The following is a 16,762-nucleotide window of genomic DNA, read 5'->3' as shown; positions in this document are numbered from 1 at the left end:
AGGAGAAGGGGACGACGGAGGATGAGATGGTTGGATGGCATCACTAACTCAATGGATATGGGTTTGGATGGACTCTGGGAGTTGGTGATGGTCACGGAGGCCTGGCAAGCTGCGGTTCATGGGGTCACAAAGAGTCGGACACAACTGAGCAACTGAACTGAACTGAACACTGATGGAGGGAATGAAAAATGGCACAAAAATTTAGAAAACAATCTGATAATTCCTCAAAAAGTTAAGCATAGAGTTACCGTGCTAAGTCACTTCAGTCGTTTCCGACTCTGTGAGACCCTGTGGACTGTTAGCCCACCAGAATCCTCAGTCCATGGGATTCTTCAGGCAGGCAAGAATCCTGGAGTGGGTTGCCATACCCTCCTCCAGGGAACCTTCCCAACCCAGGGACTGAACCCACATCTCTTAAGTATGCTGCTTCGGCAGGCAGATTCTTTACCACTAGTGCCATCTGGGAAGCCCCAGAGTTAACCCAGCAATTCTCTTCCTAGGTATATGTCCAAGAGAACTGGAAAGATATGTTTCTACAAAGAAATTGTACATGAATGTTCAGAGCAGCAGTATTCTTTATAGCCAAAAAAGTGGGAGTAACCCAAGTGTCCATCATAAATGGATAAAACAGTGTGGTTTATCTATATAATAAAATATTGTTGGACCATGAAAAGGAACTCTTAAGTACTGATGCTTCATACAGTGTAGATGAACCTTGAAAATAGTGTGCTAAGTGAAAGAAGTCAGACACAAAAGGCCACATACTATATGATTCTGTTTGTATGAAATGTTCAGAATAGGCAGATTCATTGAGGTGAAAAGTAGGTTAGTGGTTGCCAGGTACTGGGTAGGTGGAGGGTTAAGTAGGTAAGTGGAGAGAGTTTCATTTGGACAGAATGAAAATATTCTGGAATTAGATGGTGGTGGTGATTGTGAAACCTTGTGAATATACACAACCCACTGAGATGTGTAGTATAAGAGTAAAATTTATGGTGTGTGAATTATAGCTCAATTTTAAAAAATCAACACTTAAGCATCTGGAAAGTCAGGCATTAGCAAAATATTCAACCTGAGTGATAGCAGGCCTCTGATAAATACTTGCAAAGTGACTTAGACAAACACGTTCTCCTCTATGATTTTTTTTTTAAAGAGGACATGCTTAAATATATATGGAACCTAAATGAAATTTTCCAAAGGTGTGAAAATAGTAATAATGACATATCATTAATCTGCCTCAAATATGTATTGATAATCCTTTTATTGATTCTTAAAGAAAAATCTCACATAATTTTAAAAGATCTCAATGAATAATTTTAAGATCTGTTGCACTTTTAATGACATAGAAGGCTGTTTTCAGAATAGTGTTCGATTACTCCTATTAGGACTATAGTTTCTTTCTTGTGATGTTAATTTGGTTACTATCAGATGCCAAATTAGGAATATAATTTATAACTGGTATGTATGTTTGCAGTTTAATAGCCTGAGTTCTTGAACATTTAAACTGAAAATTGAGATACAATGTCACCATGGTAAATGGTAATGATGAAATATTTCTTGCTTTTGTAAGTAGAATTGAAAATCACATTACTTAGTTTCTTTTCCCTTTTCGTAAAACTCCTTTCCCCTGTGAGACACGTTGGTTTCCCAAATTATAAATTCAGTTTCTTTTGTTTGTTCTAACTACTTAGTTTTTCTTATTACATACCTGTTTAATTTTTAATTTCTCATTAAAAGTAAATGTGGCTAATTTTCCTATCAATATTTTAAGAGGTCTTCCATTTCTCTCTGTCACAGCCATGATGCAGCGCTATCTTGTATGTATTACTGCATAATTAAAATGCCATTATTTTATCAAATAGTTCTGGCAAAGCAACTTATTAATACATTTTAAATGGAACAGAAGTTTATTCCTGTGAAGTTGAGGTAAACGTTACAAACACAGTTCAGGAACTGAAAGTATTAAGTGGAATAATGTGTATAGTGCTATGAGGAAGGCTGCTGCAATTGTAGGAAAAATACTTAGGGGTGAATGTATCATAGGTATTCAGACCTTGTCAGTCAGTCTCATTTATTGTATAACGTAGATATATTTAACATGCTAATTTTGATTCATTGGACAAATACTTAACAAGTCATATAAGTATATGAGTCACTGTGCTAGGCTCTGGGTATTCAGTGGTAGCCAAAACAGATAACTCTGCCCTCTGCATTTATGCTGTGACCATGGAGTTCCTGGGGTCCTGAGTGACTGGATCATAGCTGATAAGGCAGAGACCAGTGTGAGATGAGCCCAGAGGGGCAGGCAGGGCAGACCTTATCACGAGCATGTAGCTGTGGTCAAGAGTTTGGACTTCAGCCTTCAACAATATGCCTTCAAAGGCTTACCACAAGGGATTGCAACTTTAGTTTTATAAAGATTACTCTGAGCAGTGGTGGAAAATGGTTGGTGGGTATAAGAAGGAGAAGCAGAATTTGTTGTAATCCAGGCAAGCTGTGATGGTGGTTTAGATTAATGTAGTGGATCTAGGGGTAGAAGGAGGGAGATTGATAAAAAGTAGTTTGGAAGAATTAAAGTGTGGTGGATGGGATTTGGGGATGAAGAGGGGAAAGTATGTGTTGAGGATGTCATCAGCATCTCCAACATGAATAGCTAGGTAGGCAGAGATTCTGTGTCCTGAGATCTGGAGCGTGGGGGGAGGGCCAGACTTGGAAGGGACCTTCCAATGTTTGGGTTGGGACATGTTGAGTGTGAGGGGAAGGAAGTGCTTATAAGTCGAGGGCAGGGCTGGAGCGAGGGCCCAACCTGGTCTTCCTTGAGCTGGTATGACTGGTTATGGTCTGGGTACAGATTAGAATAAATAAGTCACTTTCAAAACCAAACACATTGCTCCAGTTTCCAGCTCATCAACCTTGCTTCTGTGCTGTCTCCTACAGCTTCAGTTCAGTTCAGTTGCTCAGTTGTGTCCGACTCTTTGTGACGACATGTACTGCAGCACGCCAGGCCTCCGTGTCCATCACCAACTCCCAGAGTTTACTCAAACTCATGTCCATTGAGTCGGTAATGACATCCAACCATCTCATCCTCTGTCATCCCCTTCTCCTGCCTTCAGTCTTTCCCAGCATCAGGGTCTTCTCCAATGAGTCAGTTCTTCACATCAGGTGGCCAAAGTATTGGAGTTTCAGCTTCAGCATCAATCCTTCCAATGACTATTCAGAACTGATTTCCTTTAGGATGGACTGGTTGGATCTCCTTGCAGTCCAAGGGACTCTCAAGAGTCTTCTCCAACACCACAGTTCAAAAGCATCAGTTCTTCGGTACTCAGCTTTCTTTATAATCCAACTCTCACATCCATACGTGACTGCTGTAAAAACCATAGCTTTGACTAGATGGACCTTTGTAGACAAAGTAATGTCTCTGCTTTTTAATATGCTGTCTAGGTTGGTCATGGCTTTCCTTCCAAGGAGCAAGCATCTAATTCCTTGGCTGCAATCACCATCTGCAGTGATTTTGGAGCCCAAGAAAATAGTCTGTCACTGTTTCCATTGTTTCCCCATCTATTTGCCATGAAGTGATGGGACTAGATGCCATGATGTTAGTTTTCTGTGAAAAAGCCAACTTTTTCACTCTCCTCTTTTACTTTCATCAAGAGGCTCTTTGGTTCTTCACTTTCTGCCAGAAGGCTGGTGTCATCTGCATATCTGAGGTTATTGATATTTCTCCCTGCAATCTTGATTCCAGCTTGTGCTTCATTCAGCCTACCATTTCGCATGATGTACTCAGCATATAAGTTAAATAAGCTTAGCTCAGCTCTCTAGAAATTTCTGTATATTGATGGACAGGACAATATTCATCTTATAGTAAATGCCACTTGTGATCTGTTGTCTTTAGTGTTCTTAGAACCATGCCTTCCTGACCCACAAGGTCAAGTTACATATTTGATCTTCACATGAACTAGTTGGATTTTCTGTTACCTTGTTACAAACAGGCTACACCCCTCACCTTGGATGTCTGACTTGATATAACTTATAAGAAAGGAAGCTGGGCCACAGATCTGATATGAAACAATACTGATTGATCTTGGCTACTTAAAACTCAAAACTTCCTTCTCTTGGCCTTTGTGAATGCAGAGCCTGACACATGTTATGTACTTCTCACGTTGGTTATGATTTTATCTGCCTTTGCAGTATTAAGCATAGCATGTTGTTTTATTCATCCTGTGATTTTTTTGCAGCCAGTATTTCTATTTCCTTCAACAAATAGGAATGGGCCATTTAAGGACTGAGATTGCAAGTATTTTGGTCTTTGCTATGCCTCTGGTGCCTGGTACAGGGGCTGGCATGCATTCAGTACTTGCTATTTATTAAATAAATTAGTGATTGAAGGTATGGCTGAATAGTCATTCTGTGAGAGCAAGAGATTGGGCAGATTATAGTCTTCCTAGAAGGTTATGTCTCTGAAATCTGAGAAATAAAGCCTGTAAAATATAAATTTGGGAACCATCCTGATAAAAACAATTATAGAAACTGTGAGAGTGGAATTCCATGAGTGTATGCAAAACAGAGTGTAAGAATGGAGGGAAACTGAAACGCAAAGAAAGGGGGATTGGAAGGAGTCAGACCTACAGGAGAGCCCAGCGGCCCAGGGCAGCAGTCATCAGTGGGGAGACAGAGGTGAGAAGGGAGGAGAACAAAAGGGGGCCTTTGGGTCTGAGCAGAAATCAAGCCAGTGTAGTGTGAGCCTGGGTGCACAGCCTGAGAGAGGCTTGGGGAAGTGCCACTACCTTTTTGTTTGTACTCTTCATCTCGAGTAATTCCAGTTGAGAGGGAACTTTTTCTTAAGCAAAGATGTAGTTACTTTTGGTTTTCTGCTGCACATATGCCTGGTATCATAGGACACTGTACTAATACTGAAGGGTTTATTTTGTGATCTCTCTTAAGCCGGTTACTTAATGACCATGGCCATATTTTTCCATTACTCCCATTACAGGTAATGATGTTCCGTATATATATAACTATTGAGGGGAATTGCAAACTTGTCACAATAGTTGGAGATTTGAAAATCGACATGAAGGTCAATGGGAAAAATGTAGACTCTTTGTCCAAGATTATCTGGGAGCTTTTTAGTTGAAATTTTATTAAATTCTGTAGTTTATGAGATTGCTACAAAGCTATAATGACATGCCCTGGCAATAAAGAAATTTGGTTGCTAATAATGGAGATACACATATGACACACACATATATGTATAATTTTTTCTTTTAGGCATGATGTTAATAAAAATCCATATGGGGGACGGGTTGGGGAGTACATTTGAGTTTTATTAGAATGCTGTCATTTGTGAAAGCTTTTTCTCTTAATTAAGATTATTTTATTGTAATGAAAAGTTGTTGTTTAGTTGCTCAGTCATGTCCAACTCTTTAGCAACTCCATAGACTGTAGCCCGCCAGGCTCCTCTGTCCATGGAATTCTCTAGGAAACAGTACTGCAGTGGGTTGCCATTTCCCTCTCCAGGGGATCTTCCTGACCCAGGGATCAAACCCATGTCTCCTACGTTGGCAACTGGGTTCTTTACCCCTGAGCCACCTGGGAAGCTGCAGTGAAAAAAGGCGCTGCCATTTACTCAGCACCTACTTTGTTCTAGACATGATACAGTGATCCTTGGAAGGAGGTATTATTTCTAATTTAAAGTGAAGAAATTGAAGTTTAAGTGGTTTGCCCAAGGTCCCAGGGCTAGTAAGTAGGAGAGTCTAGCCATTTTTTAAATCCAAAGCTATGCACTTTCCAGTCTGCTGTCTGAATGAGAATCTTTAGTGTATCAGAGTGAGGTGTATATTTGATTGGAAGCCAAGAAAGCTCAGAAAAAGAGAAATCAGGCAAGTCAGAAAACCACTAGATGAGATCTTTTTCAGCATCCTTTCCCCTAATCTATACCTAACACTTGCCTTCTTACTTGCGGAGGACAAGGCTGCTCCTCTCAGGACTTGACTTCTTTTGTTTCTCTCTCGCATCTTAAATCTGTTTCCCTTTCTTGACTAGCTTCTTCCCAGAAGCGTAACCTAGACCCATTCCAAAGCAAAGGCCTCCGGTATTGTTTAGTCATTGCTGTGTAACAAACCACTCCAAAACTTAGTGAAGCTAATTTAAGATATTTACTGGGCTTCCCTGGTGGCTCTGTGGTAAAGAATCAGCCTGTCCATCCAGGAGACACGGATTTGATCTGTGGTCCAGGAGGCTCCCACATGCCACAGAGCAGCTAGGCCCGAGCACTGCAATTACTGAGCCTGCTCTCCGGAGCCCGGGAACTGCATCTCCTGAAGCGCCCCCACACTAGAGCCTGTGCTCCGCAATAAGGGAAGCCCCCACACTGAGGAGTGGGCCCTGAAAGCAGAGAGCAGAGCCTGCTCACCGCAACTCGAGAAAAGCCTACACAGCAACGGCCAAGCACAGCCAAAAATAAACAAATGAAAAACTTTAAATATCTTATTGTTGATAAAAGCTATCATTTGTTTAGCTCACTGTTTGTGAGTCAGCAAATTAGTCTGGGCTCCGTTGGATTTGTGTTTTAGGTGCTCAGTTGTGTCCAACTCTTTGCGACCCTATGGACTGCAGCCTGCAAGGCTCCTCTGTCCCTGGGGATTCTCCAGGCAAGAAGACTGGAGTGAGTTGCCACGCCCTCCTCCAGGAGATCTTCCCAACCCAGGGATCGAACCCAGGTCTCCCGCTTTGCAGTCGGATTCTTGACCGGATTCAGAGCCACTAGGGAAGCCCAAGAATACTGGTGTGGGTAGCCCTTCTCCAGGGGATCTTCCCAATCCAGGAAGCAAACCGGGGTCTCCTGCATTGCAGGTGGATTCTTTACCAGCTGAGCTACCAGGGAAGCCCCCAGTTGGACTTACTTATTCGTTTTTGGTCAGTTCAACAGGTCTGTTTCTGAGGCATTAGCTGGTCAGTGGCCACGGCCATCAGGTGAGTAGAGCACGTGTCTTCCATCCTGCAGCAGGCTAGCCTGGACTTGTGCATGGTTGCGTGGGAGGGTTCCAAATGAGAGCGGAAGTCTGCAAATCACCTGAGGCCTAGATTCAGAATGAGTGTCCTTTGCTCTTCATGCTGTCAACCAAAGTAGGTCACAAGGTCAGCCCAGGGCATGGAGAAGTAGACCAGTGAACAGGGTCCTCTTTCCTCGCTGGTGAATCCAGTTTACCCTTCAAGACCATAACTGTGTCAGGCTGTCACGGCCTCGGGTCGCGGCTTCCTCGGTCCCTGCGTTTAAAACACTGTATGGCAGCTGTTGGTTTACTTCTTAGTAAACAATGAGTTCCTTAAAGACAGTGACCGTGTTTCAGTCCAGGATTTGGCACATAGTGGAACATTTGAAAGTGGAAATATTTGTGAAAATAAAGCATTCTAGCAGTTAACATCTGGCAATATGGACTAGAAGATAATATATGCTTGCATTTTAAGACTTGCCAGTGTCAAACAACTTTGGGGCAGACTCTAATATATCAAAATCAAAACTTCTTTAAAATTAGAAAACACTCTGAGAAGAAATCACTAAGTATCTGTGTACTATCATTAAATATCTGGGTACTATCTTTGTCTTTTTGTTAGGTTATAAGTTTTTTTTATACAGGAGGCAAGTCACATTTTTATGGCATGTTTGTCAGAAAAAGCATACCCAGCCATTCACTGGCCCACTGGGATTTGGGATAACATTTCTCCTTTAGGATGTACAATGAGAAGAGATGGCAGCCGGTGTCCTGGGAGTTGCTCTGGGCAACACAGAATATAAATGTTTCCATTAAATGGGAGATGAGATGTATGTAACATAAGCTCATCTTTCAGTGAGCATGTCTTGTTGATGCCCTAATTCTTAATGGGTGGATTTTCATGTGCATTTTTTTTTTTATTGTGTTTTAGATTCAGCTGCCTGTGTATTCCCCAAACCTGACCACATCTTCCCATCTCCGACTTGATATCTCACCATGCATCGGAGATCAAGAGGCGTTAACATTGGGCTGCTTCTGCTCCTTTCTCAAATCTTCCAGGTCGGGATCAACAATGTTCCACCTGTCACCCTGGCAACGTTGGCTCTCAACATCTGGTTGTTCTTGAATCCCCTGAAGCCGCTGCTTAGCTCCTGCCTCAGCGTGGAGAAGTGTTACCAGCAGAAGGACTGGCAGCGCCTGCTGCTTTCCCCTCTTCACCACGCGGATGACTGGCACTTGTATTTCAATATGGCATCCATGCTGTGGAAAGGAGTTCATCTGGAGAGAAGACTGGGGAGTAGATGGTTTGCCTACGTCATCGTCACATTCTCCCTCCTCACTGGGGTGGTGTACCTGTTCTTGGAATTTGCTCTGGCAGAATTTCTAAATGAGCCTGACTTCAAAAGGAACTGTGCTGTGGGTTTCTCAGGTAAGGCAGACACATTTATAAAGGTAGCCTGCGTGAAGACAGTAAGGGAAGTGCAGCTGTTGTTGTTTTATGAAGCGGGGCTCCCAGCCGGTGAGGGAGCTGATATCTGAGTGGCTAAGGACTGCTGGGGCTTGGATTTTGGAGAAGAGGCTTATTGGAGCACAGGAGAGTCATTGATTTTGCTATCTCCCATTATGCCGCATTATTCATTCTTGGACAGTTTAGACTATGGTCTGCCCAAAAGTAGTTTTGCAGGAAATAGGATTTTGGAAATATGCCCTGGCTCCCTTGTGATGGGGCCAAAGAGAGAGATGCACTGATGTATTTGTGATAGGGAGTTCTCTAAAAAGATCACGCCTCTCAATAACGCCATTAAAATAAAGATACCACACCCTATGATGGCCCCTCCTTACCATGATATTCTCTGTACATGTGTGTGTGCTCAGTCATGTCTGACTCTTTGTGACCCCATGGAATGTAGCCCACCAGCCTCCTCTGTCTGTGGGATTTCCCAGGCAAGAATACTGGAGCAGGTTGCCATTTCTATCTCCAAGGGATCTTTCCGACCCAGGGATTGAACCTGCATTTCTTGCATCTGCTTCTTTGGCGGCCGGATCCTTTACCACTGCGCCATTTGGGGGGCCCAGTCTCGATGCACAGTTTATGCTATTTAATTAATGTAACAGGCCCATAGGGAGGTGGCCTTGTGTTCATTTTCTAAGTTAGGAAGCTAAGGCACAGGGAAATCAGTCACGGTTATACACCTCCTAAGTGATGGGGCTGGGATTTGAACCTAGTCTACATGACTATCCACGTGTTACCTTGCCTCTCACTGTTGCCCCTCGCTAGTTCTTTTCTTGTTTTTTTCTTGTAGGACTGAATTGCCATCAGGACTTAACATAGGTCTTCTGAAAATTAGAATGTGAAGGGTAGGAGGGAAATTGTCCTCCTACAGAAGGAAAACAAACCCTTTCCTCTCCTTTCCCTGCTGTCCTTTCCCCTTTCCTCTAAGATACATCTTCATGAGTCTAATTGTGTGAGAACAAAGGAAATATGCCCTGCCTTCAATATATCTTTCCATGGGAGTTAGAAAAATACACATTAATGGTGTTTTTTCAAATTGAGTTAAAAATCACATAGCATACAATGAATGATTTTGGAAGTTTAAAATTCAGTTGCATTTAGTACCGTTACTAGTGTGTTATTCCCATTTTGTGTGTTATATATTTAATAGCATACTCAAAGTCAGTATGAATTTCTGTTAAGAAACATTCAAGGAGATTTCCCTGGTGGTCCAGTTCTTAAGGCTCCGGGATGCCATTGTAGGGGTTGAGGGTGTGATCCTGGTTGGATTACTAAAGTCCTACATGCTTTTCGGTGCAGCCAAAAGATCAAAGAAAAGGAAAAAAAAAAAAAAAGAAACATCGAAGGAATGGTTACCTTCAGGATTGTCTTTCTGCCAAATGTTCAGGTTGACTTTTTATAAGGAGTAGAATATGTATCAAAGCCAAGAGTTCAAGTAGTCAGATAATCATTTTCACTTCAGTTAGTTTTTTTTTGCCATTGTTGATCATCTCTGCATTTGGATTGCTGATATTTGTATGCTCTTCATTCTCTTTTAGGAGTTTTGTTTGCTTTGAAAGTTCTGAACAACCACTGTTACCCTGGAGGCTTTGTCAATGTTTTGGGCTTTCCTGTATCCAACAGATTTGCTTGTTGGGTGGAACTCTTGGCTATTCATTTCATCTCGCCAGGGTAAGTGTTTACTCTTAGAGAATGCAAATGAAGGACCTGATACATTCCATGGAGAAAGAATTGAAGTAATAATGAGGTAACTGGAGTTTGTGCTTTAACGCTAAGGACAGAATCCAGTTAATGGTTTTAGTGTCAGATATTCCTGTGTTTGAATCCCGTCAGCTACTGAGCTGTGTTATTTTGATGTACTTGTCTTATGTGAGTTTCCATTTTTTCACCTTTTAAGTAGAACCTGGTACACAGCTTAGGGGGTTAATATTAACCAGCCTGTCAGTTAGTTAATTCTAATAATGATAATTCAAAGAGGCAGCTAGAAACCACATAATTTTAAAGATAAAAAAATCGAAAGATATTTTAGAGGACTAATGCTTTTAAGCCACTTTAGTTGTGAATTGTCTTGGTGATTTGATGATACATTCTATAAGCAGAAGATTTTACCCATGGTCTTGACGTATGAACTGGATCAACTCTGAACTGTTTTGGGGTGGATTCACCTCCGTGTCACTGTGGCTGTGTCCCTGGAGCTCCAGGGAACATAGTTTGGAAATCCCTGACACCTGTAACTTTTCCTCTATAGATGAGGAGAAGGAAATTCAGAAGGCTTGGAGACTCATTGAACAGCTGGTGGTAGGTACCAGGCTAGTTAGGATTCCAGCCTTCTGATTCCTGGTCTGTATGTTCCCAGGGGAGAGGGGATGGAGTTGGAGGGTGCTTTTCCACTTTGATTATTTTCTCTACTTTCTCTTCAGAAAAAGGAGTGAATTTTTTTTTTATTTCCCTACCTTGATTCTTTTCTCTACTTTCTCTTCAGAAAAAGGAATGAATTGTTTTTTATTTCCCTACCTCTTCCACCAGCTGCACTTCTCTTAATCTGTGTAATGCAACTGGAAGCCCATGGTTTGCACATTTATTTTTAAACTCTGGGGATCTGGATGCTGTTTGGAGAAGGGAGAGATTCAGGAAAGTTCAGAAAGAAGTATGGATATTTTTTAGCTGCTTTTCTTTTCAATAAGGAGCTCTTTTGTTTTGCTTTTGGTTTGTGTGACTATGTTGGGTGTCGTACTTTATTTGAGAGTGTTCTTCTTGGGCAGCGTGTCAGGCCAGTAACCTTGAGTCCTTCTTTAATGCTAATTTCCCATCCCGGCAGGGCAGCCTTCGCCAGCTGGTCTGTAAAAGGCAGTGGTGTGGCCACTGAACTCCACTCATTTGCAACTGTATTGTTATCTTGTGACAGTTCCACCAAGAAAGCCTAACAAAATCTTCAAAGTTTTCTTTGAAAAAGGGTCCAGTAATGTGTGTCCCTTATCTGAACAGCCTTCCCTATACCTTGTCACTCACAGCTCCCTGACTTGCTCGATGTGACTTGGTTCTCTGTGTAGACCAGAGACTCTTGTGTGTGAGGGCAAACCCAACATTCATATGAAAATCACTCCCTCTGGTACTTGAACTTTTATTCTATAATGAATCCATTGAATAGCTGTGCCTTTAATATTCTCATGCAACTATTGCTTAAGACTCTCATCATGCATTTTTATTTTTTTAGGAACACCTCCCCCACCCGCAGCCCCGTCCTTTTACATAGAAAAGGCATGGTTGCATTTTTATGTAATATGCTTATTCTGCATGGAGGGACCTGATACTCTGAGCCTGGGAATTAAATGGAATTTCCTTTGAAGTTTGAAAGACTGAATCTTTTGGTTTTTGAAGATTTGACTACTTTGAATGATAAACTGATGATATCCAAGCATCTCCTTATGTGGTGTGTCCAATAGAGACAGAGTTGAGCGCTGGTCCAGGAAACCTAAGAAGGGAGTGCTTCTTTGAGATGGATCTTGGAAGAATGGGAGAAACCAGAGCTCTGCTGCTCCGCATTGTTATTCTCCTGGTGGTTGTCAATTAGAATTTTCATTGGGAAAACATTGCAAATCTTTAGAACAAAGCCTGCTTTATTGATGGACTTAATGAGCTGCCCTTTGGGAGGGAAAAAAAAAATCTGCCAAGCAAACATTTGTGGCCCTCTGTGTTTTATGAAATCCACAGAATTAGTAATTTCCCCCAGTTAGGGAGTTTTATGGAGGGAAGCCACTCCAAACAGCCAGCCCCGTGAGGGGTATGGACCTGCACAGCGGGGTGAAGTAACCACTCTTTTTTGCTGGGCCTTTTGCTCTTGATGCCGAAAGCTCAGCTTCTCTTTATGCCAATGCTGAATCACATTTTGGAGACAGTTTAGGGTGAAGTAGAAAAGGATAGTTTTGTTGCTTTGCCAGACAAAGGGGGCCACACAGCTGGTTCAGTGCCCTCAAAACCTTGTGTCCCCACTTGGGGAAGATAGTGAGAAGTTTTATGGTAATTGTTTGAAGAGGGAATGATCAGTCCATGGCCATTTCTTCTGATGAATTGGTGGTGAGGTAAGTAGGAGTCAGCATCATCAACTTTCAGGTCCAACTAGTCTGGGGTCTATAGGCTTGTGGGCAGCGTACTATCCTTAATCGTTAACATCTCCCACTTTGAGCTGGGGTCAGAATCTGCAGAGCAGCTCAGAGGGGTTGTGTGATCCAATGATGGAGAAACAAACAGTTCCTTGCCTCAAGGCTGCTCTTGACTGTTGGTCCCTGGCTTTACATCCTTTCCGTTTCCTGATTGACAGCTGCTTGAATCTGCCCACTGGGACTCAGGGAAGGTCCTGGAGGCTAAACGAAGGCTGTTTCCTACAGTCAAAGAAATGGGGGACACAAAGGCCTTGTGCCCGGGAGCCCCGCGGGGCCCGCACGTGTCCCTTCCACACTCCCGTGGGTGGCTTGCTGCAGTGACAGCTATGCCTCACTGGTCTTCTCCTGTCCCCGTGTGTCCTGGGACCCGCTCGGTGGTTGAGTCTGAAGAAGTGACCCTGCTCCTTAAGGTGGCACTGGAGGGAGGAGATGCCAGAATTCTAATTTTCACCTTAAAGCTGAAATTTTATTAACCATAGATACCATTGGGTTTTTTTTTTTCCCCTTGAAGGCTCACATTGTTTATTTTTAAGAAAATGCGTGCCATTTCTTATTTAACCGTGGGCAGTCAGTTTTTCTTTTGAGTAAGTGTGATGAGGCAGAGTTCATAAAAACAGTGGCCAGTTCATCTCACAGCTCAACCAACACACTGTTGCTTCTCTGGGAAATTAGTACCTTAGCTGGATATAGAGTTGAAGCACTTTATGCCCATTTCCCATTTTGTCACATAGAATATGAAAAAGATGTATACTTTTTTAAGAAATTAAAATTTTACTGTTTATCAAGGATATTCTTAAGCAGAGCTTCCATTTTTCCCTTTGAGTGTGAATCTGTGGCTGTGAGGCACCCAGCAACTCTTGATATTTTTTTGGAGTCACTGCCTTGATTCACTTGATTCAAGCAGCCAGGGCACAAGCGGTTGTATCCCCCTATTGCTTTTATGTCGTTGTTGTTTAGTTGCTAAGTCTTATCCGGCTGTTTGCAACCCCCTGGACTGTAGCCTACCAGCCTCCTCTGTCCATGGCATTTCCCAGGCAGGAATACTGGAGTGGGTTGCCATTCCCTTCTTCAGGGGATCTTCCCCACCCAGGGATCAGACCCCTGACTCCTGCATTGGCGGGTGGATTCTTTACCCTTGAGCCACCAGGGAAGGCCCCGTTGCTTTTATATCATTAGTGAAAATGCCAACACATGGAGAGAGGCTAATAATGCCTCAGTAGTATTATGAAAATAGTTTTGACTTCATGAACTGCTGGAAGGGCCTCTGGGACCTCCCGTTGTCCATGGAGCCCACTTTGAGAATCACTGCTCCCAGCTCTCAGGCTGCCTCTCTGGCACTGCGCTTAACTGTGTCTTAACTTGTGTGAAAAGAAAGATGGTAGCTTCATGCAGCCAGGGCTGGGAGAGAAAGGGAAGCAGTGAAGTATGCAAGAACACATGTAACCGTTGAAATCGCTAATTAACAATTCCTAATTAGCCTGAACTGTTAACGCTTTGTCCGAAGGAGGGTGGCCACTTGTCTCTGTCATTACAGGGACTGATTATAAGTTCTGTTCCACACGAACTTAGATGCAGGGAACTCCCATCCTACTTTGGGTTCTTGTGATGAGGTGCTTCTGGCTTATTCGTCTAAAATGCAACATGCATGTTCTTTCTTCCCCAGTAGTGCTGAGACAGGGAACATAACAGGCATACCTGTGTTTGAGTGCCAGTTGACACCTCTGTGGAGTTAGCTACGTAGCAGTCTGTTGGATTTTTGCCTTGGGAATTAGGAATGAGGTTGAGGAATAACAATTTGGACGATGATGGTTACACCATCTCCTGTCCCACGTGTTCTTTTAGAACTTCACTTAGAGATGGGGCCCAGGGCTCCTCCCCGTGAATTGAGTGGGTTTGTGGCTCATTGCAATCAATAGATGGCAGCAGAAGAGCCATGTTACTTCTGAGGCGAGAAGTCCCTTGCCATGTGAACGGCAACACTGGCCCGCGGAGCCCACATTCCCTGGCACCCCCATGCTGTGAGGAAGCAGCCCAGAACACGTGAGTGAGTGGCTGATAGATATACCTGTGTCTCAGCCCAGCCTCAACATGGTGGAGGAGAGACCGGCCACCCTGTGTGCTTCCAGAATTCCTGACCCACAGAATCTGCAAGTGGAAGGAAGCAAGTGTTATCTTGTGCTTCTGCATGTGGGGAGATTTGTCCTGTGTAACGTCAGACAGGTGAATGAAAAAGAAGTGGGGAAAGGAGAATGAAAAGCAAAGGAGTACACAGAACGGTGTGGGAGAGAGGGGAGCTAAAGTGGAAGAGAGCCAAGGAGGGAGGCTTGGGGAGGAATGCATGCTGGGATGCTGTGGTACCACGGGTCACAACAGCATCACCCATCAGGTAACAGGGCTTTAAAGCAGTGGTTGGCACTTGTGGGTTCCAGTCCTTAAAAGGTTCTGAAATCAGTGTAGTGAGACCCAAGCAGCGTTTGAAAGAGAGAAAGGAAGGAAGGGGGAGAGGAAAGAAAAGAGAAAGAAAGACTAGTGTTGAATGTGGTAAGGGTATTATTTCCAGGAACTTATGTTTTGGGTGTATGTGTGCTACATTTCTAAAGTGTGTTTTTATTGTGGGATACAGTACAAAAATGTGGGGAGGTGCTGCTTTAAAGCAGCTATTAGTTGCTTAAACTAGAGTTAAATGCATTTACTCTAAGGTCAGGGACATTTATTGTCTTCAGTGGAAGAGCATTAGATCACCAAGTCTTGAGGGGCAATGAGAATAGGCTATGATGACAGATTTCTGCCAATTTATTATTTTTCGTTAGAATAAGTATTAATTCACAAGACTTATTAATTAATAATCATGCCAGCTCTCCAGATACCTGTCTATTTGGATATGTGTGCTAACAGATTTAGACTTCACCTACCTAAATCAGAACTGCTAGTAACGATTGCTCAGTTATAAACATTATTCTTAAAAATCCTTTGGCATTCAAGAGAAAGGGTTGATCTAGAGCAAAGGAGACAATGAAGTGTAAAAGTTAACACATTTTCTCCAAACGTGCAACATTCCTTTCTAAGCTTTTTAATGTATTGATAGAATTATTTCCAATAGCTTAGTAGAAAATAAAACTCGAATACAGGGTTAAAATACACCTTGGGAGTTTGTGTAAACAAACAAGTGACAAATGGGTAAATCCAATGATACCCAAGTTAAATGTGCTTTGGAGAGAAAGCTCCTTTAACAAGATGGACACGTACACACTGCTATATTTAAAACCGATTACCAACAAGGACCTCCTGTATAGCACAGGGAACTCTGCTCAATGTTATGCGGCAGCCTGGATGGGAGGGGAGTTTAGGGGAGAGTGGATACAATGCCTACTCCCTTCACTGCTCACCTGAAACTGTCCCAGCATTGTTAATTGGCTGTACGCCAATACGAAGTAAAAAGTTTAAAAAAATGCCCTGATGGATGAGAGCTAAGGAGGAACCGTGGTCTTCTCAGGGCCAGGGAGGGTAATGGCAGCTCACTGAGAGGAGAGACAGCTGCTGCATGAGATTCCTGTTTTTCAAGTGTGGATTAAGCTATTTTTTCAAGCAGTTATACCAGTTCATTATGTCATTTTTGTCAGTTTTAATACAAATTCACTTGTATTGGGGGGGGGCATCATTTAAAAAAAAAAACAACTACTTTTTTAGTAGGTATAATGTATTGTTGCCAGGTTGTTTGGTGTGCTTGTGTATGTGTGTATATATGAATTTATTTATTGGCCAGGGTGAATGTTTTCTGAAGCATTGCTTTTCTGTTTGTATTATACAATTACATCTTTTGTTTCGTATCTACTGGCACGGTTGCATTTTTCTACTAAAGTTGGATGACACCTGTATATAGAGTTGATACTCACCCTCTGTTTTATTTCATGGAAGCATGTTTTCACAGCCTGTTAACTGGTTCAGCTTGAGTCAACATTCCAGGACTCTCCTGAGCAGATTCTTCTTCCACATTCCTTGGGTGTCCATTTATACATTTCCTTCCTTCTCTCTTTACAGGCTCCCATAAAGGAAAGTTATATGAGTTATAGAAAAGAGTTAGTTAGTTAGTTTGTCTCCCAGGA

The 16,762-nt window shown here is 42.6% G+C and overlaps 1 protein-coding gene across 4 annotated transcripts in view; it reads left to right on the top strand.

Annotated features, from left to right (window-relative positions):
• Positions 1 to 16,762, top strand: part of RHBDD1 (rhomboid domain containing 1) — a 174,058-nt gene that overhangs the window by 19,716 nt on the left and 137,580 nt on the right. For 3 of the 4 annotated variants that reach the window (XM_061148616.1, XM_061148613.1, XM_061148615.1), the window contains exons 2-3: positions 7,918 to 8,415; positions 10,038 to 10,170. In XM_061148616.1, the coding sequence (XP_061004599.1) occupies positions 7,983 to 8,415; positions 10,038 to 10,170 (566 nt within the window). In that variant the 5' untranslated portion in view covers positions 7,918 to 7,982. Of the gene's footprint in view, positions 1 to 6,914; positions 6,967 to 7,917; positions 8,416 to 10,037; positions 10,171 to 16,762 lie in introns of those variants that run through there. The other variant, XM_061148614.1, reaches the window with a different exon arrangement.

This window comes from Dama dama, chromosome 8 (genome assembly GCF_033118175.1).
Source record: "Dama dama isolate Ldn47 chromosome 8, ASM3311817v1, whole genome shotgun sequence".
Classification (NCBI taxonomy): domain Eukaryota; kingdom Metazoa; phylum Chordata; class Mammalia; order Artiodactyla; family Cervidae; genus Dama; species Dama dama.
The sequence above is the reverse complement of the archived record's forward strand: the minus strand, read 5'-3'. Positions and strand labels throughout refer to the sequence as shown.